Here is a 24,732-nt window from a genome sequence, read left to right as displayed (position 1 = left end):
TTTCGGGATTAATAAGTGATTTATATGCATATTTTTCTGTCCATCTACATTGTTTTTGTATAAAATATTCCACACGTTATGAAGCAGAGAAAAGAAAATGCCAAAGATACCTCTGGTTGTGTCGAACCCAGAGCAGCTACAGCAGAGTTGGGTGGGCAAGGCGAGCGTCTGGGCGGGAAAAGGCGGGCACGGGCGCGGGAGGGAACAGTGGAAGGGACAGGGTCTGGCTGTATCTACAGCCCTTTACTTCCTGGCTTCACCGCCTGGTTCAGGCGCCGGGTCACGGCGTCCATGCAGGTGTGGGGCGTTGGCAACAGGGCGCCGCTCCTGAACTGCATCATCTGCTGAAAAAGATTCCTTTTCCTGAGAAGAAATGTAGCGGCAGGAAGAGGGGAGCACCGTTGGCCCCTGAACAATGTGGCCTCAGGGCGCCGACTCCCACGCAGGTGAAAATCCACGTGTAACCACCGCGAGCCCTCTGCGTGGCGCGGACCCTCGAACAACCCGCTTGACCTCCGTGGGCCCCTTGGACACGGCCTGTGATCAGGGCAGTTCCAGCCCACGTTCTTCAAGGGCCACTTGGGACCGAGGGCGCCCGTCTGGGAAGATGCCGAGAGATGCCCTCCGGTCACGGCGCCATAAAGAACAGGGCCGCCTTTGCAAAGACCCCGTTGGGGTCTCTCCTTCCTGGCAGTCCCTGTGAGCTGTCTCCGTGTGGCAGCGGGAGGTTAGAAGGAAGGATTAAAAAAATAACATGAGTTGAGGTGTCCTTTGTTTCTGTAAGTGGTTGACAGATTTTTAGAAGTTTAAGGAGCCCTAGAGCTGGGAACAACCTTTATTCAGAGACGGGGAAACCAAGGCCCAGAGAGGAGAAATGAGACGGGCACGGAAGGTCGGGAGCCAGACGTGACGAGGACAATGTCCACAGGGGAGCAGGCAAGTGGGCAGCAGCAGGTCAGCCCTGAGGGAGCCGCTGGCCTGGGAGGACACGTTGCTGGGCATTGGATGGAGACAGGGAAGGGCTGACACGCTGGCCGGGAAGCTGGGGCAGCCGAGGTGGGGCCTCTCTTCCCTTCGTTTGCAACTAGGAGGGGCCAGGAGGGGTCCCAGCGGAATGAAGACCCCTCTTCTCCCCTTTGAAGAACGCACTTCTCAAGACCCCACAGGAGAGCGAAGGTGTGGGGCCCACGGATGGTGGCGGCTCCTGGGGGTGGGTCCCCTGGCCCTGAGGTTAAACTGGGACACACAGCGTTCTTCCCCTTCCATTTCCTTATTGTTTTCCGATCGAAGGACGCCTCAGGATGACCCGTGTGTCCTAGGACTATGACAGGTTCCTGTGGCCTCTGTGACAGGAGCTCTCTCACAGCACACGGTTCCATGGCCTCAGCCCTCTGCAGACCAGGCTCCAGGTGGCCGCCAGGAGCTGGAGGAGGCAGGACTCCCCCTACACCCCCGGAGAGAGCCAGGTCCTGCCGGCACCTGGATTTCAGTCTGGCCTCCTGAGGTGTGAGAGGACAAAGTTCTGCCGTGTGGCAATTCCTCACGGCAGCCCCAGGACACGCACATAACATGGAATAGGTTACACGTCCCAGGAGGAGGTGCCTCCGAACCCAAGTGGCACTGTGTGAAACAACAGTAGCCCTAACACAGGATGCACTACGCAGCCGTGTGCGTGTCTCGGTGGCGAATGTGCAGAAAAGGTAATTGAGATGTAAACCGAACCTTGAAGCAAACTGTGCTCCAACCTGGTCATTTGTCATTCTCTCCCAGGGCCCTCGCTGCTGGCGAAACCCACCCAGACTATAAACACGCGCCGAGTTCCGTCCGGATGTCTGTGATGCTCTTCTCAAGCGTGGAGGTTCAAAACGTGTTGGTACAGCGATGCTTCATCGCCCTGTGGGAACAGCTGCAATGCAGAATCAACTCCTAGACCAGGAGCTCACAGCACGGAGGCGTCTTCTGGGCAAACACTGACTCTGTGGGGAACGTCCGTGGTAATATTTGTTTTGCCAGAAAGACGGAGACCGAGATGCTTCCGTTTGCTGGAGGACGGCTTCGTCAGAGTCAGCGTGAGAGGGAACCGAAGCTGCGTGTGTTGGGGGGCTGGGCAGAGGGGCCTCAGCCCTTCCAGGCAAGGATGGCGGTGGGTCCCTGGGTCACGCTTCACAACGTGCGTGTTCTTGGCACTTCCCTTCCCCGGGTCCCAGCCTCCACTGGGGGTGTTCTCAGGATGCTGAGCTTTTTTTTTTTTTTTTTTAATACATTTTTATTGACGCCAGAGAGGAAGGGAGAGAGAGATAGAAACATCAATGATGAGAATCATTGATCGGCTGCCTCCTGCACGCCCCCTACTAGAGATCGAGCCCACTACCTGGGCATGTGCCCTTGACCAGAATTGAACCAGGGACCCTTCAGTCCGCAGGCCAAGGCTCTAGCCGCTGAGCCACACCCGCTAGGGCGGGGTGGGATGCTGAGCTATTTAAGGGGGTTGACGAAACAGGCCAAGCAAAGTCTCAGAACGGACAGCTGTGCTGCAGGATGCTCTTCGGTGCAGGAGGCAGGTGGGTCCCTCCGGCAGCTTCTCTGTGCAGCAGGCAGGTGCCTGACACTGTTCCCCGCCCTGGTGAGGGTCAAGCGCTCCCTGCAGCAGAGGCCAGGCTGTGTCCTGGGCTGGCCCTGCCTCCCTCCTCACTTCCAACCCTCCTTCCCGCCAGCCTAATCTCTGGTGGGGGTCTGGCTCCATGTGTTCCTGCTTTGATGGTCTGTTCCTTCTTTATTTTATTTTTATTTTTATTGATGTCAGAGAGGAAGGGAGAGTTAGAGAGAGGTGGAAACATCAATGATGAGAGAGGATCATGATCGGCTGCCTCCTGCACTCCCCACACCGGGGCTCAAGTCCACAACCAGGGCACGTGGCCTGACTGGGAATCGAACCGTGACCTCCCAGTTCATAGGTCGATGCTCAACCACCGAGCCACGCCAGCCGGCCTGTGCCTTCTTTCTTTAGATCTTTGAGTTCTCACACACTTACGTTCTCTAAATGGCTGGTCAAAGTTTTGGCTTTTAATCCTGCTGTCCTCTCCTGCCTCAGTGTAGAACTCAAGAGCAGGCTACCACTCCTTTCTCTCTCCTTTCACGGCGATGACCCAGGCGGCCTGGGCAGGGAGGCCTCGGAGTCTCAGTGGGTAGAAAGACTGAGGCACGAAGGAAGCGCTCCGAAGCCCACCTGCCCCAGAGCAGCTGCTGTGGCTCCAGCCCCAGCCCCAGGCCTCCTGGCTCAGGGCCACAGCCAGGACCACCAGGAAGGCTGACTCACTGCAGCGAGGGAGAGCCCATCTTCATAAACCCGTGCGGGCGACGTGTCCGTAGCAGGGTGTTGGGAAGGGCCTGGCGGGGGAGAGGGGGTGCTGTCTGAGGTGTCTGGAGAGTTTGCTGCGTGGGTGGAGTGTGCTGGCTTCTCACTGCGGACTACACCCACCGCCCGGGCCTTGCACACACTATCTTTCATCCTGTTTTCCTTTTAACTCTTTAAGAACCCCATCAGCCGAAACTGGTTTGGCTCAGTGGATAGAGCGACGGCCTGCGGACTCAAGGGTCCCGGGTTCGATTCCGGTCAAGGGCATGTACCTTGGTTGCGGGCACATCTCCAGCAGGGGGTGTGCAGGAGGCAGCTGATCTATGTTTCTAACTCTCTATCCCTCTCTCTTCCTCTCTGTAAAAAATCAATAAAATATATTAAAAAAAAAAAAAAAGAACCCCATCATACTAGTCGACAAGGACGCCCCCAGGAGTGTCCGACAGGATTCTGTGTAGCGTTTCTTTCTGTGGCCTGCAACAGTAGATGGTGTTTTTTCTTACAAAAATAAATTAGGGCTTGAATATGGAAACGTAATGCCTGTACCAACATCCGGGCTCAAACCCTGGAGTGCCCCCCAGGGGTGAGAACGGGCCCTGCTCCTAGGAAAGGGGGTCAGGTGAGGACGTGGCACTCGGCAGTCACCTTTCCGGTCTTTCTCCTGACGAGGGTGTTACGGGGGGGGGGGGGAGGGTGTGATTTCTGGGGGGATCTGGGCCCTGCCTGCGCAGGAGGGCGAGGGGCACGGCTGCCGCTTCGAATCCCCCTCCTCTCCCCTCCCCTCTGGGGGCAGCTGCCCTCAGGGTCTCCTCTCACCTGGCAGGTAGGCGGCCCCCACCTGTCAGGCCAGGCCACGCCTCCCCGTCCAAACCCCGCCCACAAGACCCTCCCCACCCTCCCCTAGACGTGGCCCCGCCCCGCGCACGTGACGCTCTCGGCGCTCCCTCCCCCGCCTGCCTGGGTGGATGCGATCGGCGCTCCTCAGCTTACTGGCTGGGCGCGCGCACGCACACACGCACGCACGCACGCACGCACGCACGCAAGTACGTCCGCGGTTCGCTTCCAGCCGCGGCGGCCTCGGTGGCGGCCTGACGGGACCCAGCGCCCGGCCTCCTCGAGCGGAATGCGGCGCTGACGAGCGGCGGACCCTCCGCGGCGGCGCCATGAACCTCCTGCCGTGTAACCCCCACGGCAACGGGCTGCTCTACGCCGGCTTCAACCAGGACCACGGTGAGTGCGCCCCTCCCCGGCCGGGCCCCTGCCCTGCAGCCCCCCGCACGGCGGGCCTCCGCCCCCCCGGAGCCCTCACCGCAGGGGCCTCTGACCCCCCGAAGTCCCCCAACCCCGGGGCCTCTGACCCCCCGGAGTCCCCCAACCCCGGGGCCTCTGCCCCCCAAACACCCCTTCCCGGCCGGGCCTCTGCCCCCCGGAGTCTCCCACCGCCGGGGCCTCTGACCCCCAGATACCCCTTCTCGGCCGGGCCACTGCCCCCCAGACGCTCCCACTGGGCCGGGCCTCCCGGGGTTCCGCCGGGCCGGGCCCCGCGCCCCGCCCTCCCGCTGCCGTCCCCATTCGGAGCCGGGGTGCGGGCCGAGGCCGGGGCGGGTCCCGCTCCTCTGGGCCTTTCGTGGTTCTCGGGGTGGCGGCTGCTCCCTGTCGGGCCGCCCCCTCCAGGCCGCGCTCCCCGTCGGCCCGCGCGAGCCGAGGCCGGAGTCTCCCCTGAGCCGCGCGTCCACCCCTCGGGCCACGTCCCCGCGGTCCCGGCTCCCGCCCGGCGGGTTGTCCCACTGCAGGTCTTGGGGTCGCCTCGAAACTCCCGGGCCCCTCTCCCCCGTTTAAGATCTTTAGCAAATAAGCTGAACGTTACTTAAAAACGCTTCCTAGTCACACTTTTTTTCCGTTTGAATTTTTATAAGTTTATTGGACCCAAACTGACTTCATATGCTTTGGGGCGAGATCTCAAGTCCTCCCCAGAGTGACCGTCTCGCAGCTGCTTGGAGCTTTTGCAGTGAAGGCGGGATGAGGGCGGCTGGAGAAAGCGGTGGGGACGGGGTGCTCTCCTGAGGTGCCTGCCCCCCCAGGGGTTACTTCCGGCATTTCAAAGGCGGTTCCGAACCTGCTTACACGTGTGTGTGTGTGTGTAACATTGATTTCTCTGCTGTCCCCCTTATGGACTCTGGTTGATTCTTGAATGTGCCCTGACAGGAATCGAACCCAAACCTTGGCGTATCCGGACGACACTCTACCCCAGGGGTCGCCAACCGGTGGTGCCGCTGGTTTAAGGAAACCTTTGGAGTCTAACCACCTGAGCTCCCCGCGGCCCCTACTTACACTTTTTATTGACGTTCCCGCGGGCCTAGTTGTGTTTTTGTTGGTGTTGGTGGTGGTGGTGGTGGTTTTAAACAGAAAATGTCGGTGAAGGAATACCTCCCACCCAGGGCTTTTTCGTTTGTTTACTAAAATCAAATGACTCTTAAGAATTTAGCAGGAAATTGCATATATATTTTATTTTATTTATTTTGTCACATTTTGATCCCAGCTGTGGTCACTGGGTGATCTAAACCAAGGGCTTGCAGGGTGCCGGAGGGGAGAGCTGGGAGGAGCTGGGACTGTGGAGCTACGTCGCCACTGCAGCTTCACTAGGATTCGCCACTGGGAAGAACAGGAGCAAGAGCTGCTGCTCAGGGACAGGCTGCCAGGAGCTTCTACGTGTGGGCTTCGCAAGTTCAGTTTTTGGGGAGGATCGGAGCCGGGGTTTGTGAGGATAACGTTGAGTAGACAGTGCTGTGCTGGCCTTGCTCTCCGTGGCCTGTTCACTGCCCGTGCTGTGCTAGGACCTGTGCACAGGTGTCAGAGGAGAGCTGAAATGTGTCAGAAAACCAAGCTGAGAGGCGGCAGGTATGCAGGCTGTGAGGGAGGGACTAGAGCAGTGGTCCTCAACCTTCCGAATGCCGTGACCCTTTAACACAGTTCCTCATGTGGTGGTGACCCCAACCATAAAATTATTTTCGTTGCTACTTCATAATTGCAATTTTGCTACTGTTATGAATCGTAATGTAAATATCTATGTTTTCCGATAGTCTTAGGCTCTACAGCAGCGGTTCTCAACCTGTGGGCCGCTAACAGGGTCGCCTAAGACCATTAGAAAACACAGATATTTACATTACGATTCATGACAGTAGCAAAATTGCAATTATGAAGTAGCAACGAAGGTAATTTTATGGTTGGGGGGCACCACAACATGAGGAACTGTATTAAAGGGTCGCGGCATTCAGAAGGTTGAGGACCACTGGACTAGGGGTTTTCTTTAAGTTGGGAGGAGGCCAGTTGACTCCCAGCCTTGGCGGTAGGTGGTGGAGGAGGCGGCAGTCAGACCAAAGGAGAAAGTAGGGAAAGGTGTGTACGACTTGGGCTGAACGAATGACCACATGGGTGACCACAGGTGGGTTAGGTTTGGTCTGAGGGCAGGGATTGTGAAGAAAGTAATAATGAGGTTCGAACATGTTTGGGGCCAGATATTGGACTTTGGCAATGATTTGTGGCTGAACATCGTGGGTTTTAGATTACCAGAGGAAGGACAATAGGTAGTAAGTTTTCATGGTAATTAAGAACGCTTCAAGAAATTAACAATGATATAACAACTCCTTAAGAAACATGCTTTCAGATTGAAGGAAAGGGGAAAAAAAAAAAAGAAACATGCTTTCAGTGAAAAGAGATGTCTGGCTGATAGGAAGGGAAGGGAGAGAGAACTTTAAAAAAATGCTCAACAGCAAGTGACTTGAAACCATTAATGCAAGAAAATAATTCTTACATACGTACCTGCCTTAATGCCAAAGGAGTTGTCTTTGTATTAAGTTTCAGTGTAATTGTTGTGCTCAAATGATGCTAATTAAGAAACCAGTGAAGTTTATAGTTTTATAAAGGTCCCATTAAAGGTTATGTTAAAAATATTTTATTTTTTTTATTTTATTTTTTTTAAATATATTTTTTATTGAATTTTTACAGAGAGGAAGGGAAAGGGATAGAGAGTTAGAAACATTGATGATAGAGAAACATCGATCAGCTGCCTCTTGCACACTCCCCACTGGGGATGTGCCCGCAACCAAGGTACATGCCCCTGACCGGAATCGAACCCGGGACCTTTCAGTCCAAAGGCCGACGCTCTATCCACTGAGCCAAACCGGTTTCGGCAAAAAAATATTTTATTTTTAATAATATTTTAGTTGATTTTCAGAGAGAGAGAGGAAGGGAGAGAGAAACATTGCTGTGAGAGCAGAACATCAATGGGCTGCCTTCTGCATGTCCCCTACCAAGGATCAAGCCCGAAACCCAGGCATGTGCCCTCATGGGGAATCAGATAGGTAACCGCTCCGTGCACGGGATGACAAATGAAACTGTTGTGCTGGGATGTGCACATCACTTAATAACTGCCCACAGGGAATGGTGTGGCCTGTGCATCTGCTGGCATTCTTAGGAGAGGCCACTTTCTCTAGACCCAGCGAGCTGATTAATGTGTCTCTCACTTTAGGATGCTTTGCATGTGGGATGGAAAATGGATTCCGAGTCTATAACACCGACCCACTAAAAGAAAAAGAGAAACAAGGTAAGAAGTAGCCAACATTTCATGGTTTCTCTGCTTTCCAACCCTCGTAGTCTAAAATGTATCCTGTAGATGGAGGAGGCGGCAGGGGGAAGGGAGAGATGGACACAGCTGGTTTTGAGAAAGAAATATAGGGTCCATGTTCCTCCATCAACTGGATGGAGCTGTGCTCTTTCTTTCTTGGAGCTTCTACGGTGCCTGGCTCTGGGCAGGGCATTGGCCCGACTGATTTCTCCAGTGAATTGTCAGCTTGGAAGCATCTGTCTTCTGGAGGAACGAGGTGTGGTTGACCTAGACCATGTTCACCCCTCGGTGAAGGTGACGTTGTGGAGAACTCAAATGATGATGGGACTCTTAACTCCTAGTTAGTGACCAACTTAGAAATATCTGTGGCAATAAAGTTATCTTTTCATGGAGTACAAGCTGGAATCAGGAATTCTGTTAGTAAAATAAAGTTATGGTAGTCCTTTTCCCATTTGACAGGAAAAATGTTAAATTTACTGATAGAATTTTTTCAATTTGTTTTTTCCTCCTACATATTTTTCTTAAGCTTTTAGTGTTTCCTGGTCCTGATGGGAGAATCAAGCACTGCCCCCTGGATGAAAAAATCTCAGATAAATCCTAGGAAGTGAGAAACATCCTTTTTCCTCCTGCAGTTGTAGTTGTGGTTTTTATTCAATGTACAAGTTACATTTTCTGATGCTAGAAATTTCTCATCTGTAAGAGGAAGTAACTGCATCCTGGTGCTCCATTAAACAGCCCCCTTTCATTTTAACAATACTCCACATTTTCAGATTTTTTTAAAATAGTGGAACCCCTTTGTCAAAGGAAATCTAATGTACAGCCTGGTATGTAAACCAGTAAGTGGTGCTTTATATGTAGGAATTTATTTTGTACCCTGAGGTCTGTCACTTTTCATTTATTGGAGGAAGACAGGGTAGCCTGGTAATGAAGGGCCAGACTCTACACCACCCACATTGCTTAGATCCGAATCTTGGCTCTGACCCTTACCAGGTTGCTGTGTGACCTTGGGCAAGTCTTTCGCCTTCTCTGGGTCTCAGTTCCTTTATGTGTCAAGTTAGGACAGCTGCCTGTGGTTATTGTGAAGATGAACGAGGTGGGCCATGTAAAGCACAGATTAGTTCGGGCGCACATGAAGCTCTGGGCAAGCGTGTGCCCCACCATCTGCAGCGGCAGCCTTGCTGGGAGACTCCTGTTAGTCGCCCACGCATCTGACATCTATTCATTTTGTTTTGGTTGATAGTGAATTAAGACAACTGCTTTGTACAGATAAGTAGTTACAAAATATTTTGAACAGCTTGACTTGCAAATTTCAGGATACTTTTTACTTAAATTGACTCAGAATCATGGAGAGGAGTTAAAGAGTTGATTACTAGCAACAATAAAAGAGAGCAAAACAATAATATGCACGAAGAATCTAAAAAATAATAAGCTAAGAGACACCAAACATTTTGTGCAGCTGTGACTGGACAGGTAGGAGTTGATTCTTAGGTTGACTTCTAATTTCTAGATGTTTTGGTTCCTCACTTGCCCTTTGCTATGCCCTCACTAACCTAGGAGCTCAAGGTCCTTTCAGACCAGAGAGCAAGGTTGGGGAGGAAAGGGTGGGGCATCCCTGCTCTGTGACAAACCGCACTGGTGGGGCCTGCTTCTCGAGCCCCCACACTTCTCATGGGGCTCACTTCACCTCCCTGAGAGCACTGTCTTCTGTCCTGGAGGACATTGGAAATCTGCTGACATTTATTTCCTCTTAATGTAGCTCATGAACAGTTTTGAGCATTTCAAACTTTAGTGGAAGAATGTTTAAATGATTTTTAAAAACTCGGGTTTTGCATTAAAGTGTTTAGCTTGCGTTCTCAGCTTACAGGTCCTGCCACACCATAAAACACGAACTTAGATATGTCATATTTTGCTCTATTGGCTTCTGAGGGTGCTACGTGCTCAGCAGTTTATGCATGAAAATAGCTTATGGGTGTCAGGATGCCGAGAGATGGCTGTAGCTCATAGCTAATTATTTTCCCTATTCAGTCACCATTCTCATTTCTGATGGTAGCTAGATGCTTTAAATTGCTGATTAAAATCAAATGCCAAATGTTAGTTTCACCTCTTTTTCCTTTTTTTAAATTATAAAATATACCTGCCGGAAACCGATCCTTGTCTCACTAATTAGAAAGGTGTGGACAGAACCTGGAAGGCTGGTCAACCTTGAAGCTCTGAAAGGTCAGAGCCAACCACTCCCTATCTCAGGGGTCCTCAAACTTTTTAAACAGGGGGCCAGTTCACTGTCCCTCAGACCGTTGGAGGGCCGGACTATAGTTTAAAAAAAACTACGAACAAATTTCTATGCACACTGCACATATCTTATTTTGAAGTAAAAAACAAAACGGCAAAAACACCCGCATGTGGCCCGCGGGCCGTAGTTTGAGGATGCCTGCCCTATCTAATTGAGACAATGGCAGCTGAAGCAACTTCCCCACCAAATAATCATGTAAATCCTTACTGATAAGATAATCTGCCTGTTACTGGAATTGCCTGCCTAAGGACAATGGGTGTATCCCAAGGCCAAAGCAAAGCGTAGTCCTCCCACTAGAGGTGGGCTCCGGCCTGGCCCCCATTTCCCAAATTAATATTTTTCTAGTCTCTTTCATTTGTGTTTGGCTTTCTCCTGAACCTGAACCCTGAACCCCGCGGGACGTAAAAGGGGTTCCCACATATACATACTAACTTATTTTTAATATCATTTCAGAATTTCTGGAAGGAGGAGTTGGCCATGTTGAAATGTTATTCCGCTGCAACTATTTAGCTTTAGTTGGTGGTGGGAAGAAGCCAAAATACCCTCCCAACAAAGGTAAAGTCATCGTGCATTTAATAATCGTGCCTCACATGTACTAGCTTCTTGGACTTTTGAGAACATCTTTGTGTCTGTGGCCACATTCGATCCCCCCTGTGGTTCTGTGTAGTCCAAAGGGCTAGCCTCTGGGGCTTCACACCGTTTCCAGACATTTCTGAAAATGGAGTTCCCCAGATTTTTTACATCCTGGATTGGCATTGTTCTCTGCAGAATTCTGTCTGGTTGACAGTTTGCATTTGTTTTGAAGTACAGGCTTTTTGGTATTTGGTTGCAGAGCCAGAGGAAGTTTGCTTTTGAATCACAAGAGTAAGAGTGTCCAGAAGGTTGTGAACACGTGGGTGTTGGAAGGTTGACAGGCAGATGTTACCCAGTGTTGGTGTGTTAGTGCATTGGTGCCCTTTATGGGGAGCCCACTCGGAGATTTATTAACTGGAGAGGTTTCTGGAACAAAGATGGCTTTTGGAGTAGAGAAGATAAAAACGGCTGGATGCCGCATTCCCCTGCATTTCCCTAGCACTCCTGGTCAGCATTCCTGACCTCAGAGGTTGTCTGTGAGGTGTCTCAGCCCTCAGCACGTCCTGGAGAAGCCCTGCACCAAGAGCAGGCAGCCATTTCTGAGCTCGAAGAAGAGCAAGAACAGCCAGGTGCCCCAGAGAAACCCCTGGCCCTGAGCTTTGCCTTGGACTTCACAATGAGATTGACCCAGGCACATTAACACTTCCTAACTAGAAAGAGGGTTGGATGAAATTTGCCTGAGCACTAGGCAAGGGCTGTCAGAGAAGAGAGCAAAGCACCTGTGAATGTGTGAGAGGGGCTGTGAGTGCCCACAGAGGGGAGGGGAAGGAGCCGAAGAGTCCTGAGGGGGTGGTTCAGACCTGGGAGGGAGAGAAACCACTCTGCCTGGTCAGGTGACTGGTATAAGGACCCCTTCAGAGTGGCCTGTTTAGTATTGTGTTCATACATTCTTTCTGATATTTCAGTGATGATCTGGGATGACCTGAAAAAGAAGACTGTTATTGAAATAGAATTTTCTACAGAAGTCAAGGCAGTCAAATTGCGGCGAGATAGGTAGGTTTGATATCCAGTTTCTAAAAGTGGAATAATACTTTCTCGGAAGTTGGCTGAAATACTTTTATGTTGAAGGAAGAAAGTGTTCAAGAAAATGATCTATTAAAATGTGATGACTACAATAAAGGATTTTTAAAAATTAATGACACAATAAATGGAAACCTCATGAATGTATGAAAGAAAAAAAAGAAAAAGAAATGTGATGACCGTGGTCTATGATCCAAAGGACACCGGGTGATTTATGTTACTGCAAGGAAGGCAGTGAATTTTATTGGCCTCCGAAGGTCATTTTGAGGCGAGGGGTCAGGGGGCATAGATTAAATGCACCTGCCTCGGCCTGGTGCTGCCCTCAGTGGCTCTCAGGCCTCAGGAGAGCTGTCTCCATCCAGCAGGTGCCGATGGAAGACATAGGTTTTGAACCATGCTTTTCCAAAAGCTGTCTCAGTACATATTTTCAATCGGAAGGTAAAGGAATATTTGGAATAGGGCAGGCATCCTTATTGAGATGGTGTCTCTGGCTTGTTGAGAGCAGGTTTCTTTCTCAGCTGTTGCCTTCAGAGTGTTTAGGGCAATATTGTGGGTAGCAAGGTAGGACAAAGCTTCACTAATTTGGATTTAATTTTATATAGTTTAATATTATATTCAGCTGTGGAGAACAAAGACAATGAACAAGATGAATGTCATCTCTGCATTCTTAGGTTTGTTATTTCCAGAGATGTCAATATTTAGAGACCCTTAATGCAAATAGTGGAGCCAAATCCAGGACCTCCCACTTCCTGGCATTTCTAAAGTAACCAGGCGTATTTAAAAGCACAGAAACCTAATTTTAGTCCCATGTATTCTACTTGGCTCTTACTCCAGGTGGACCATTTGATGATAATATCTCTTTAAATCTCAGAAAGGTCATTAGCCAGCCTCTACCCAGGTGAGAGGCCTTTGCTCCTTAGTGCTGACCTCGCCCTCAGGTCGCTCCTGTGTGACATGCTCCAAAGACGACCTGCAGGGCCCCAGATTCAAGCAAGAATAATCCCTTTGTATGGTGTTTCGAGTTTCTAAGGTTCAAAATGATAAGAACAGATATCCCAAAATATTTGAGTTTTGCTCTGGGGAGAGGAATCCTGATTTGTTTTTTCTTTCTTTCTAGAATTGTGGTTGTTTTGGACTCTATGATTAAGGTGTTTACATTCACACACAATCCCCACCAATTGCACGTTTTTGAAACCTGCTATAACCCTAAAGGTAAGAAATTCAGAGGAGTGCCAAGACCTCCAGGCTGGTCTGCCTGAGGGCCTTGCTGTGGTGAGGTGTCCTGGGGGGTATTGGGGCACTTGCTCCCTCTACTTCCTCCTGGGTGACCCTTCCCAGGCCAGCCTCCTAGGTCCTCCTAGGGTTCCTTTATCAGAGTCAGGGCCTCACAGGGTTCCAGGGAGATTGTAAGCCATTCAGGAGCGCTGCGTGGGCCCTGGAGTCCGTGTTTTTATTAAATTCTGAGGTGTTTCTTTTTTCTTCTGGAAGCAGGATTACTTGTGGCTGACTTGGTTATTCATTATATCAGCTTAATTTCTTTAAAAAAAATTTTTTTTTTTTCTCCTAGCTTGGTTCAGTATTACTCACTCATTTTGAGTATGTCACTTGACGAATGTTAGTAATTGTTAAAAGTTGTGTAGCTACCACCACAGTCAAGACAGAACAGCACATCACCCAAAAAAGTTTCCTCAGGCAGTCAGTCCCGTCCCCTATCTGACCTTCAAGTTTTGCCTTTTCGGTGTTTCTCTTAGCTTAATATATTTTTTAAAATATGTTTTATTGATATTTTCCAGAGTGGAAGGGAGAGGGATAGAGAGTTAGAAACATCGATGAGAGAGAACCATCGCTCAGCTGCCTCCTGCACACCCCTACTGGGGATGTGCCCGCAACTAAGGTACATGCTCTTGACCGGAATCCAACCTGGGACCCTTCAGTCCGCAGGCCGATGCTCTATCCACTGAGCCAAACCGGTTAGGGCTTAGCTTAATATTTTTAAGATTCTTCCTGGTGTATTATTATTTTGCTCTTTTTTATTGCTGAGTAATAGTCCCTGGTATGGATATAACACAGTCGTTTGTCCATACAGGCTTTTTGGCTATTATGATTAGAAGCTGCTAAGAATGTTGACATACAGATCTTTGTGTGGAGCCCTGCTGGGTAGCTCAGTTGGTGAGAGCATCATCCTGATGCCCTAAGGTTGTGGCATGTAACGAGAATCAACCAGTTAGTGCATGAATAAGTGGAGCAGCAGATGAATCTATCTCTAATCTCCCTCCCTCTCTCTCCCTCTCCCTCTCTTGAAAATCAGTAAATAAAAAATTTAAAAATAAACAAATCTTTATATGGATACATTTTTCGTTTCTCCTGAGTAAATACTGAGGAGTGTACCGGGTAATAATGCGGATTTTGTAATCCAAAAAAACATGATAATTTCAAGAGAAACATCAAAAGTGCTTTATTCAAAACAGTGTCCATCGCTAGCTACACATTTCCCCACCTTTCAGTTAATTTGTGGATACCATCCCAATAGAAGTTTTCTTGTTTTGAGGCAAACCATTCAGAGACCCAATTTTCCACTTCTTAGGTTTTGAAGTGCTGCTCAGAAAGTGCATGTGCCATCGATTGAAACAAGTGGTAATCTGAAGGAGCAAGGTCTGGTGAATACGGTGGGTGGGTGAATACTTCCCAGGCAAGATCTTTTAACGTGTCTTTAACTGGTTTTGAAGTGTATGTGATGATGCGTCATCATGAAGCAAAATTACTTTGCCGTGTCTTCTGGCCCATTCTGGTCGTTTTATGATCAAAGCGTGGTTCAAATTGATTATTTTTTTTCGGTAGTGATCAGTATTAACAGTTTCACCTGGTTTTAGAAGCTCATAATACACCACACCTTCCTGATCCCACCAAACTCAGAGCATTGTCTTCTTTCCAAAGCGATTTGGCCTTGCAGTCAATGTCGGTGGTTGACCTGGATCAACACATGATTTTGTGCATTTGGGATTCTCAAAATAAATCCACTTTTCATCGCCAGTCACAATTCGATGCAAAAAAGACTTTCTTTCGTGCTGTTGAAGCAACATTTTACTGATGACTTTTCGGTTTTCCATTTGTCTTTTGTTCAGTTGATGTGGCACCCATTTTCCTTCCTTTAAAATCTTTCCCATTGCTTGTAAACGATTGGAAATTGTTTGCTGAGCAACGTTAATCTTTCTGCAAGTTGTTTTTGAGTTTGACAGGCATCTTCATCCAATAATGCTTGTAATTGTTGGTCTTCAAACTTTTTCGGTTGACCTGGATGTTCTTTGTCTTTCACATCAAAATCATCACTTTTAAATTGTTTAAACCAACATTCATAAGTGTCTTGACATGGAGCATGCTCACCATAAGCTTCCTGAAGTATATAACTTTCAGCAGCACTTTTCTTCAAAATAAAGTAACAAATTAAAACTTCCCGCAAATGCTCTTTTTTTGGCACAAAATTCGACATTTTTAAGTGTAAAAATATCTATGATGTAAACACCTTCAGAAAATTTGACATGAAGTTTTGAAGCTTATTGTCAATACAACAAAATAGCATACATATCAAATCGCATATATATCAACATATGTGTAACTCCATCTATTGAAAAAAAATCCACATTATTAACTGGTACACCTGGTCATTTCTGGGTTATATTGTAAACACACATCTAATTCTACAGAAAACAGAATGTTTTCCAAAGTGGTCATGTCCACCTTTGCACGTCCATCAGTGATTTATGAGGGATCCAGTTGCCACACTTGGCATTGTCAGTCTTTTCACGTCAGACGTTCTGGGTGTGGTGGCATCTCCTTAAGGACTTGGGACAGGAGCACCTCTCTGTGTTTTATTGCCAGTTGTGTATCTTTAGTGTGAAGTATCTTCAGATCTTTTGCCCGTTTTGAAATTGTTCATTTTAATACTGTGTTGAAAGAATTATTTATATAGTCTGGTTAAAAATCAAATTAAGTGTGCCTGGCTGGTGTGGCTCAGAGGTTGAGTGACAACCTAGGAACCAGGAGGTCATGGTTCGATTCCAGGTCAGGGCACAGGCCCGGGGTTGTGGGCTCCATCCCAGTGTGGGGCGTGCAGGAGGCAGCCCATCAGTGATTCTCTCTCATTCTTGATGTCTCTATCTTTCCCTTTTCCTTCCTCTCTCTGAAATCAATAAAAACATATTTTTAAAAAATCAGATTAAGTGTAAGAATATTCTGGATTCCTTAGTCTGTTCCCGTGAGCTGTGTTTCAATCCTCATGTCAGCACCATACTGCCTTGATTTTTGGAGCTTTAAAATATTTCTTGCAACTAGGTGGTGTAAGTCCTCCAAACTTGTCCTTACTTTACATAAAATGTTTTTGCTATTCCAGGATCGTTGCCTTTCCTTATAACCTTAGTATCAGCTTGTCTCTTTCTTCAAAAAAGCTGGGGGAGACTTTTAACTGCAAATGTAGATTCCAATCCACAGTCGTAGTGTAGCTCCATCTATTAGAACTTTGGTTTTCCTTTGCAACATGTAACAGGGTCTTAACATCTGTTGTTGAATTTATTCTTAAGTATTTTGTTTTCTTTTGCTGTTGTTTATGGAGCAGTTTTCACATTTTACAATTTTGCATTCTCAGTGCCTGACACCATGGAAGACAGACATTTGATAAAGTTTATTCAATAAGTTCAGCAAATGTTTCCAGTTATGAGAAGGTCTCATGGGAGGTAGCTTCGCTTGGCCCTCTGGTACCCTTTTTTGATTCTGATATAAATGAAAACCCACAAATAATTCTCACTTTTTTCCTTGGGAACTGGAGAGCAGAGAGCAGGTTGGACAAAGCTCTGCATGTGGGCAAGTGGAGGCTTTGAGGATGGTTTTGAATCCTTGACAGCTTTTCTCTGTCTCTGTTCAGGCCTCTGTGTCCTGTGCCCGAATAGCAACAACTCCCTGTTGGCTTTCCCCGGGACACACACGGGCCACGTGCAGCTCGTGGACCTGGCCAGCACCGAGAAGCCGCCTGTGGACATTCCTGCCCACGAGGGCGTTCTGAGCTGCATTGCTCTCAACCTGCAGGGAACAAGGATTGCAACCGCATCTGAAAAAGTAAGGGTGTGTCCCCGCCCTGGAGGGGGTGGTCCTCCCGGTGCCCGCCCCCCCCACGACCTCACAGATGGGCTCCGCAGGGAACAAGTGGTCGTTGACGTGGTCGGTCCAGAAGTCGGGCATCGTCTTTGGGCAGAATTGCAGCCTTGCTTTTCCTAACTGGCTGTGGGGGTTACAGTGAAGGTGCCATTTCTTTAGACGTAGGAGTTGATGGCTCTCAAGGGGCAGGTCCGGCCGCCCTCGGTGTGCTCTTGGTTGTCTGCCAGGGAGCAGATGCCCGGGGTCAGGCAAGGGTCCCAAGTCTCCCTCACCCTTTGGCCCCTGCCCAGAGCTGTCGCGTCAAAGAGCTACCAGCCCGTTCTTGGGAACGGGGGAGGGAAACGGCGGGTTTAGAGGATGTGGGTGAGGTTGGTGGGCGGTTGTAGGGCTGGTGGTTTTGTGAATAGATCGTGAAAAGAACGAAAACGTTATGAATCTTTGATAATGAAACACTTCACTGTTTTTCCAAGGGGACCCTCATAAGAATATTTGATACTTCATCAGGGCATTTGATCCAGGAGCTACGGCGAGGATCTCAAGCAGCCAGCATTTATTGGTAAGGGCGACCACGTTCCACCCAGACAAGGCGTCGCTTAGCTGGGCACTGAAATGGGCCCTGTGATGTGGAGCGACCGCCGAGACCCTGGGCAGCAGGCAGGAGGCGGCCTTGCTGTGTTGGTGGGGGGCACGTGTCAGTTCATTTTATTAGTAGTGATTTTAACGTTTATTATGGGAATATATAAAATACAAAAGTAGGAAGAGGATTATAATTACCATTAACCCATCACCCTACTTGAGCATTTATCAATATTGTCCAGTTTTATTTTACCTCTTCACTTTCTCCCCAGCTTGTTTTTCTGGGGTATTTTATGGCAAATGTTAGAGACCCTGTTGGCTCATCTGTAATTCTTAGCCGCCTCTGGGAGTCTGAGCTGCTTTCTCCATCGTAGCTGTGACCACACCCCTGGTGTCAGCAGGACTGAGGTGCTGGACACTGGGGTAGGCAGGACTCCATTCTTTGCATCTGTGGCTCTTGTAGGTGCCGAGCAGCATTTGGGTCTGGGAGCGAAGAGTGTAATTCACACGTAAACGTGCGTGCGCCTGAGGGGCCTGTGCCCGAGTAGCAACAACCATGGCAGCGTCTCTCCTGTCTGTCTGCTCTCGGCCCTCCTGCAGAGCCGGGGCCCCCCGCCCAGCCCGTGCATCTCCAAAGGGGTAGCCTGCCCCTCCAGGGCGCAGGGGGGTTGGAGAGGAGGAGGTTTTCTTACCCCAGTGGTGTGCGGGGCAGCCCAGGCCCTGGGGCTGCAGTTGGTCTGCAGGAAGCCCTCCCTGTCCCCAGCATCCAGCGTGTCTGCCCAGGGAGAGGCCTGCTGTGACACGGGGTGCTGTGCTCGGGCCCCGGGTTCCATGGTCACGAGCGCCGTGGGCTTGTTCAAGGAGGGGGGTTCTGACCTTGCTGTCTTGGGCGTGGGACAGCCCAGGTGGCAGTTCGGCGGGCTTGTGGCTGTGGGGGGGCTGAGTTCCTCGACACCCATGTGAGATCCGAGCCTCCGATTTCTCTGCAGCATCAACTTCAATCAGGACGCGTCCCTCATCTGTGTGTCCAGTGACCACGGCACAGTGCACATCTTTGCTGCTGAGGATCCAAAAAGGAATAAGCAGTCTAGGTAGGTTCCCAGAGCAAAAAGGACTCGCTGTTGCTTCACTGCGGGCAGATTCAGTGAGTCACCGAGCAGGGTCTTCTTCATGATCGTTCCTTTGATTCCTTGAAAACCAGCGCAGACTATTTGATACTAAAACAGTCACGTCATTACTTCCTGTTGTTCCCTCCTTAGAAAATGCCCGCCGAGGACGCAGGCACTTGGTACTGAATGTCCATGGCTGTCCGTGTTGGCTGTGTTTAGAAATGAATTTGGTGACAGTCGAAGCCTGTGCCCTTTCTGGTGCTGATGGCTTCTGGGTTGTGATAAAGCCATTTGTAAGGACTTCGTTTTTTCATGTGAAAAACAAAATATTAAAAGCAAAAATAGAATTGAAATTATTAAGACTATGTTAAACAGAGCTGTATCTTTAAGATATGTGAATGTAACGTCTTTTCTTTCCTTCCTTGTCCTCATAGTTTGGCATCAGCCAGTTTCCTTCCAAAATACTTCAGTTCCAAGTGGAGTTTTTCCAAGTTTCAGGTTCCCTCAGGCTCTCCATGCATTTGTGCCTTTGGAACAGAGCCAAACGCTGTCATTGGTAAGTGGTCCTGCTGGGAGCCCCGTGTGTCCCCCCTTGGTCTGCACAGCCACGTGAGATGTTGCCAGCTCCCTGCCTCCAAGGCTTCCCAGGAAACCCTGGGGCAGATCAGTTGGTTTTGTAACTGATGACCAAAGAGGGTGTTTTCCTGTCGCCAGCTCTCCCAGCACAGTTGGGACTCTGGCACCTATGTGCTCAGGAAGGACGGGAGCCCTGGCCGTCCACAGTCCATGTACCGTCAACTGCTCGGTGCTCCGCGTGGCCCTTTGCAGTTCAGCTGAGAGAGGGCTGCTTGCTTTAACTTGGCGGGAAGAACCGTGAGTAAGATGGTCTCCTTCTGTTGCAGCAATCTGTGCAGACGGCAGCTACTACAAATTCCTGTTCAACCCCAAGGGGGAGTGCATCCGGGATGTCTACGCCCAGTTTCTAGAAATGACCGACGACAAGCTGTGACTCTTCACCCAGAGTGCAATCAACACCCACGGCCAAGTGCCCCCCAAGTGCTGAGTGTGCCCCTCAAACTTCTGGGGCTGGTGCCAGCACCTTTGGGCCTTGTGGGTGACAGGCTGGAGGGACCGCCGGGGACCTTGGTCTCGAAGCCCCATGTGGTTGTCTGTTTCCTAAGCAAGGCTTCGCATTTCCAGTATTAAAGGAAGGATAAGCGTCCAGGCATCGTGGACACTCAAGTGGCTCCGAGCGGTCCGAGCCTGCCTGCTGGCTTGCTCCTGTAGTTCAGCTGTGATGCTAGCTTTACTGGGTCACTGCTTCCTCCCACCTGCAGTCAGGGCTCAAACAGACTTTGGGGCTGGGTTGAGAAAAGGATGGACAAATAGAAATTTGTTTTTGTCAACAGATTCCGCCGTTTTCACTGAGTCTATAATGGGGAAATGGACAAATGTATAAATGTTAGTTCTTATAACCAGATTTCAATAGAATAATCATACCAGCAGCTTGCCTTAGAAAAGGAGAAAGGAATTTTCTCCCATCTGACCATGAAGAACAACAACAGCTGTGTCAGAGAGCACAGGTGGGCATTTCCCTCGTGAGTCCCCGTCGTGGTCCTCTGTGCCCCGTCTCACCTGTGGTTCTTGTGTGCGCACGTGCTGGCGGCCTGTCTTTCTGTTGGAGTTGAGGCAAACACTGGGCCTCCCGGTGAGGAGGGTGCTTGTGCATCACCTGGGTTTTCCTGGGGAAAACTCCCAGTGTGTGCAGGGAACAGCAACGCATAGACTTTGAAGTTAGTCGTAGAAGAAAGCATCACTTAGAGGATCTGAAGGGAAACATTGACATCTCAGCAAAGCTGAGTGGGGAGCCCTCCCCGCCACTTCCACGTCCTGCCTCACTACCTTCTCTCTCCCCAACACTTGTAAGAAGAGCTGCACACTGACTGAGAGTGAAGGGCACGTAACCTGAACATTGGGTAACAAATGGGTTATGGGCTCAGTGTCTGTGCTGGTGAGGACGGCGTTTGATGTTCTTAAATCCCCTTTGAAGAAACTTGGCTGCAGGTTTTGATTTCAGGTAGCAAACAGTTAGGATCTGCAGCAGCAAGTTCTCCGTTTGCCAGTTCTCTCACTGTCATGTAATCAGCTAACTTTGTATGTGGGTTTCAATGTCAAGTATGCATGTTCTTTTCATGTGTATTTAATCATGAAATTTAATTTTGCACACTTATTTTTAATGTTTCTTTTAAATAAAAGTGACTAATTTTGTTGTACTCTGTACCTCACAAGGGTAAAGAATTGTATGTTATAAAACCAAGCCCCTGGTTTTGAGAATCTGGTTGAGTTGTGGGCTCCAGGGTTGCCCCACATGCCCTGCCCATCGGGCTGCTGTGACGGAGCCGGGGCTCCAGGGCACCCTGCCCTAGGCAGCAATGGCTTGGCGGCTCAGTTCTCTTGGGGAGCAGAGGTGAAGCGAGTACTTCAGCGGTGCTCATGGTCTCGTCAGGGAGGCGTGGCCCGTGGTCTCTAGGCCTGGACGCTGCTCGCCCGAGTGGTGTCAGGCTGCCCTGTCAACTTCACGCTCACTCAGCTAACACTTCAACCTCAGCTTTAGGTAGGGATCAGAGGCACCCTCCACATCCGTATAATTCTAGTTGATGTTTTCCCCAAGTGCAATCCCTCCGGTGTATCCACGTATACGTTAAATGGGGGCGGGGGGGGGGGGAGGATGTCCAAAAAGGAAGCTTTGGAATTGGTGCACGGAGAGCCCGGGAACTGGGAGGAAGGCAGGGCATGCTTGTGGCACCCGGAACCACCCAGTGAGAGCAGGTCCTGGGGCGAGGCCTTGCCTCCTTTAGGGAAGGACAGCCAGCCCCTCAGCCCCTTTGGGCCCCATGGAGATTATCCTGTTGTACCCGACAAGCAAAATCCCGCCATTCAAGACCATCCCTGCGAGATGAGGCGGTGTCCTTTATCCTCTGGCTGTTTTTATAGTTTGTTTTTGATGGGAGGAGCGGGAGAAGCACCAAAGAAAATGCAGCCATGCTGGGGTTTGAGCATCATGAGTTCTGGAGAAGTGCTGTGAGATGCAGCTCCACGCTGTCGACTGTGACTGATGCCCTCAGCCCATAAGCGGCTGCCATGGCCCACAGCCCATCGTGTGCTGGGCCATGTCCCCTCTCATGACGTGATGGACACGGCGGGAGGGGAAGGATGTTTCTGTGAGCACTGGGAACTGCATGTTATGGGGGCGGAGGGTGCGTCTTCCATCCCGTACCAGATTATTGGGGACTCTCGGACGACGGGGCTAAGAAGCCTCACTTTCCTTTACAAATAAGTGACTGAAATGGCAACAAAACTTGCTCCAACCCCAAATGGCACTGAAGGGCCTTTGGAATGTTTCCAGATTTGGGAGATACGGATGCTGCTCTAAACACTCAGAATTGCCTAGAGAAAGTGGTGAATGTAACGTCTTCTGTTCTGGGTGAATTATCAAGAAATTCCAAAAAAGAGAGATTCCTTGGTGCAGCTTTCCAAGCTGCTGCAGCAACGGGTCCCAAGTGCTGTGGCCTTGCGTGTCCACAGGTCCGAGCGGCGGTGTCTGCATCCTCACCAGGTAGGTAATTCTGCTAAATTCTTGAAGAATTTATTTTTTCCACATTTGGTAGTCTTTGCTAGTGATACCTAGGTCTTACGTTTTCTGTTTTTATTGTAGGAAAATTCATGTACTACACAGTCATTATAAGGTGTGTTAACAGTGTTGGGCAGCTACCACCTGTCTCGTTTCAAGACTTCCTCACACTCCCATCCCCCAACACCTCGTGCCTATGAAGAAATCCCTGCCCATTTCCTCCCATCTCCTGGTAACCACCGAGCTGCACACTCAGTAGGCTACAGTGAGAACTGTTAAATGCACTGGGAAATCAGAAAACTTGTGGGGCTCAATTTACTGCAATATTTGCTTTACTGCAGGGTCTGGAACTGAACCCACCACGTCTCTAAGGTCGGTCTTGACTTGAAAAGTTTCCAGCATTCCATCTCAACTTCCCTCATGGCTTTTTACTTTATCTTCGCTAAGAATTATTAGTAAAGGTACCTTTTCAGTCTCCTTCAGAATTAATGTCTTATCATTTCCAGTGCAATGCAGAGACCTTATAAAGTCAGACATAAAGAACTGAAGAGGAAAAATTTGTTTATAGCATTTGTACAAAATATTTACCATTTCTGTGGATCTTTCTTCCTGAAGCTCCAAGTTTCTGTTTTTTTTTTGCCTGAAGAACTTCCTTTAGCATTTCTTTTTGAGCAGCTTAGTTTTCCTTCTTCTAAGAATATCTTTATTTCATCTGCATTCCTGGTACTTTCTGTGGGTATAGTAGTATTCTGAGTGACCGTTACGTCAGCCTTTAAATTTAGTTTCCCAGTTACGTGTCCTCGTGGTTCTGATGAGAAACCTGCAGTTACTTCGTGTTGTTGCTCTGTGTGCGGTGTGACTGTTCTTGTCTGCCTTCAAGGGAGAAAGTCCACTTCTGAGGTCAAGGGTATGTCTTGACATTGTTTTTGGGTTTATCCTATTTGGGGTAACTTTTGGTTCATTTGAAGAACATTTGCCCGTGGAATATGTTATAATAGAGCTATAGAAAGTGCTAACGTGTTTCTAATCACTCCAGCACACGGAAGTTTCATGGCCCTATATTGTAGCGGTCGCCAGCCTTTCGAAGGACCTCATGGACCACCAGTTGGCGACCGCTGCTTTAGAGATTTTCCTGGATCTTTAGATATTAATTTTGGATTGCATTTTGTGTATTATGAGACTTAAGTCCTAGTAAAATCTTCTAGAGAATGTTTGTCTTTCTGTTAGGTGCAAACGGCACGAGCTTTGTTCTAGTGTTTTCCAAGCCTGTGCTGCCTGCTCTTTGGGCCACGGCTGTGCACAATCCATGCGGGAGGTCAGGTCCCAAGTCTCTGCTTCCCCAGGTCAGTGCCAGGCTTGTGTAGCTCAGCTGAGTGCAGCTTTAGGGGCTCCTTCTCTAACTTCATGTTTGCCATCATCTCCCAGGCACCCCTTCTCCTGGTCTTTTGGCTAAATGCTCAGGTTTTTGCCTGCCTCTGATTTTGCATAGTCCCTGTGACTGGGTCCACCGAGAGGCCAAAATGGTGAGAGAAAGTGGGACAGGGACTGTCCCCGTCCTTGGGGCATCCTAGGGGCCTCAGCTCGCAGGATGCAGCTGCATGACCCCAGGGTCTGTCTCGGGCCCTTCCCAGGACACTGGCCAGTGTGAGGGAGAGGGTTTCTATTGTCAGGGTTGGTTGTTGTGGCCCCTGGGAGACGGGCAGTGTGCTTATCCCTTGGGGGCCTCTGACAGACATTTCTAGGTCATGACACCTGCGCCCTCATGTCTAACCGTCTCCTCAGAGGTCACCAGAGGCCCGTGTGAAAATCTGACTTTTGCGTGGCTGTGACATAAGCACAGGGGGAAGCAGCAAGGGGTGAGGTGTGCCAATCTAGCATGGAATTGCGGACCCCGAGCCAGCACTGCAATCTCAGTCGTTGCCCTGGAGGGTCTCCCACCTCCCGTCCAGCCCGGAACTCGCTGGGTGGGGACCAGTTGCAGAGGTTTGTCCTGTGCCAGCGTCTTCTGTTGCAGACGGGAATCACAGGGCTCCTGCTGAATTGTTTCCTGCATCTGCAGTGCAGGCTCCTTTTGTTAGGATACGTAGTCTGAGTATATCACGAGCAGTTTTCTCTGCTAATATGACTTGTTTAAATTAGGGCATCAGTGTAGGGAATGAAACATTCCGTATGAACTCTGTCCTTGAATGCTCGCTTTTACCTTCATTTAGCTCCCGGGGGCCTCCATGCCATTCTGTTCAGGACTCGCCTCTCGCTCAGAGCTCTAGGCCTTTGGCGTGCTCAGAAACGAGTGTAAAGTAAAAAACCAATGAAGAAATGCCGTTTATCAAATGACAATGATACTCTGTA

General features: G+C 49.4%; 1 protein-coding gene across 2 annotated transcripts; it reads left to right on the top strand.

The window, feature by feature from the left end:
* Positions 1 to 4,379: 4,379 nt before the first annotated feature.
* WDR45B (WD repeat domain 45B) lies at positions 4,380 to 21,032 on the top strand. 2 transcript variants are annotated; one of them, XM_054709061.1, is made up of 10 exons: positions 4,380 to 4,585; positions 7,884 to 7,958; positions 10,723 to 10,824; positions 11,808 to 11,895; positions 13,040 to 13,134; positions 16,817 to 17,028; positions 17,538 to 17,623; positions 18,633 to 18,734; positions 19,187 to 19,308; positions 19,655 to 21,032. In XM_054709061.1, the coding sequence occupies exons 1-10, from the start codon at positions 4,519 to 4,521 to the stop codon at positions 19,759 to 19,761; spliced, it is 1,056 nt and encodes a 351-aa protein (XP_054565036.1). In that variant the 5' UTR covers positions 4,380 to 4,518; the 3' UTR covers positions 19,762 to 21,032. The 2 variants fall into 2 exon arrangements, with proteins under 2 accessions (XP_054565036.1, XP_008153188.1); XM_008154966.3 differs by having other exon boundaries at positions 4,381 to 4,585; positions 16,838 to 17,028.
* The last annotated feature ends 3,700 nt before the right edge of the window (positions 21,033 to 24,732 follow it).

This window comes from Eptesicus fuscus, chromosome 20, assembly GCF_027574615.1.
Source record: "Eptesicus fuscus isolate TK198812 chromosome 20, DD_ASM_mEF_20220401, whole genome shotgun sequence".
NCBI classification, from domain to species: domain Eukaryota; kingdom Metazoa; phylum Chordata; class Mammalia; order Chiroptera; family Vespertilionidae; genus Eptesicus; species Eptesicus fuscus.
This window is presented reverse-complemented; position numbering and strand designations above follow the sequence as displayed.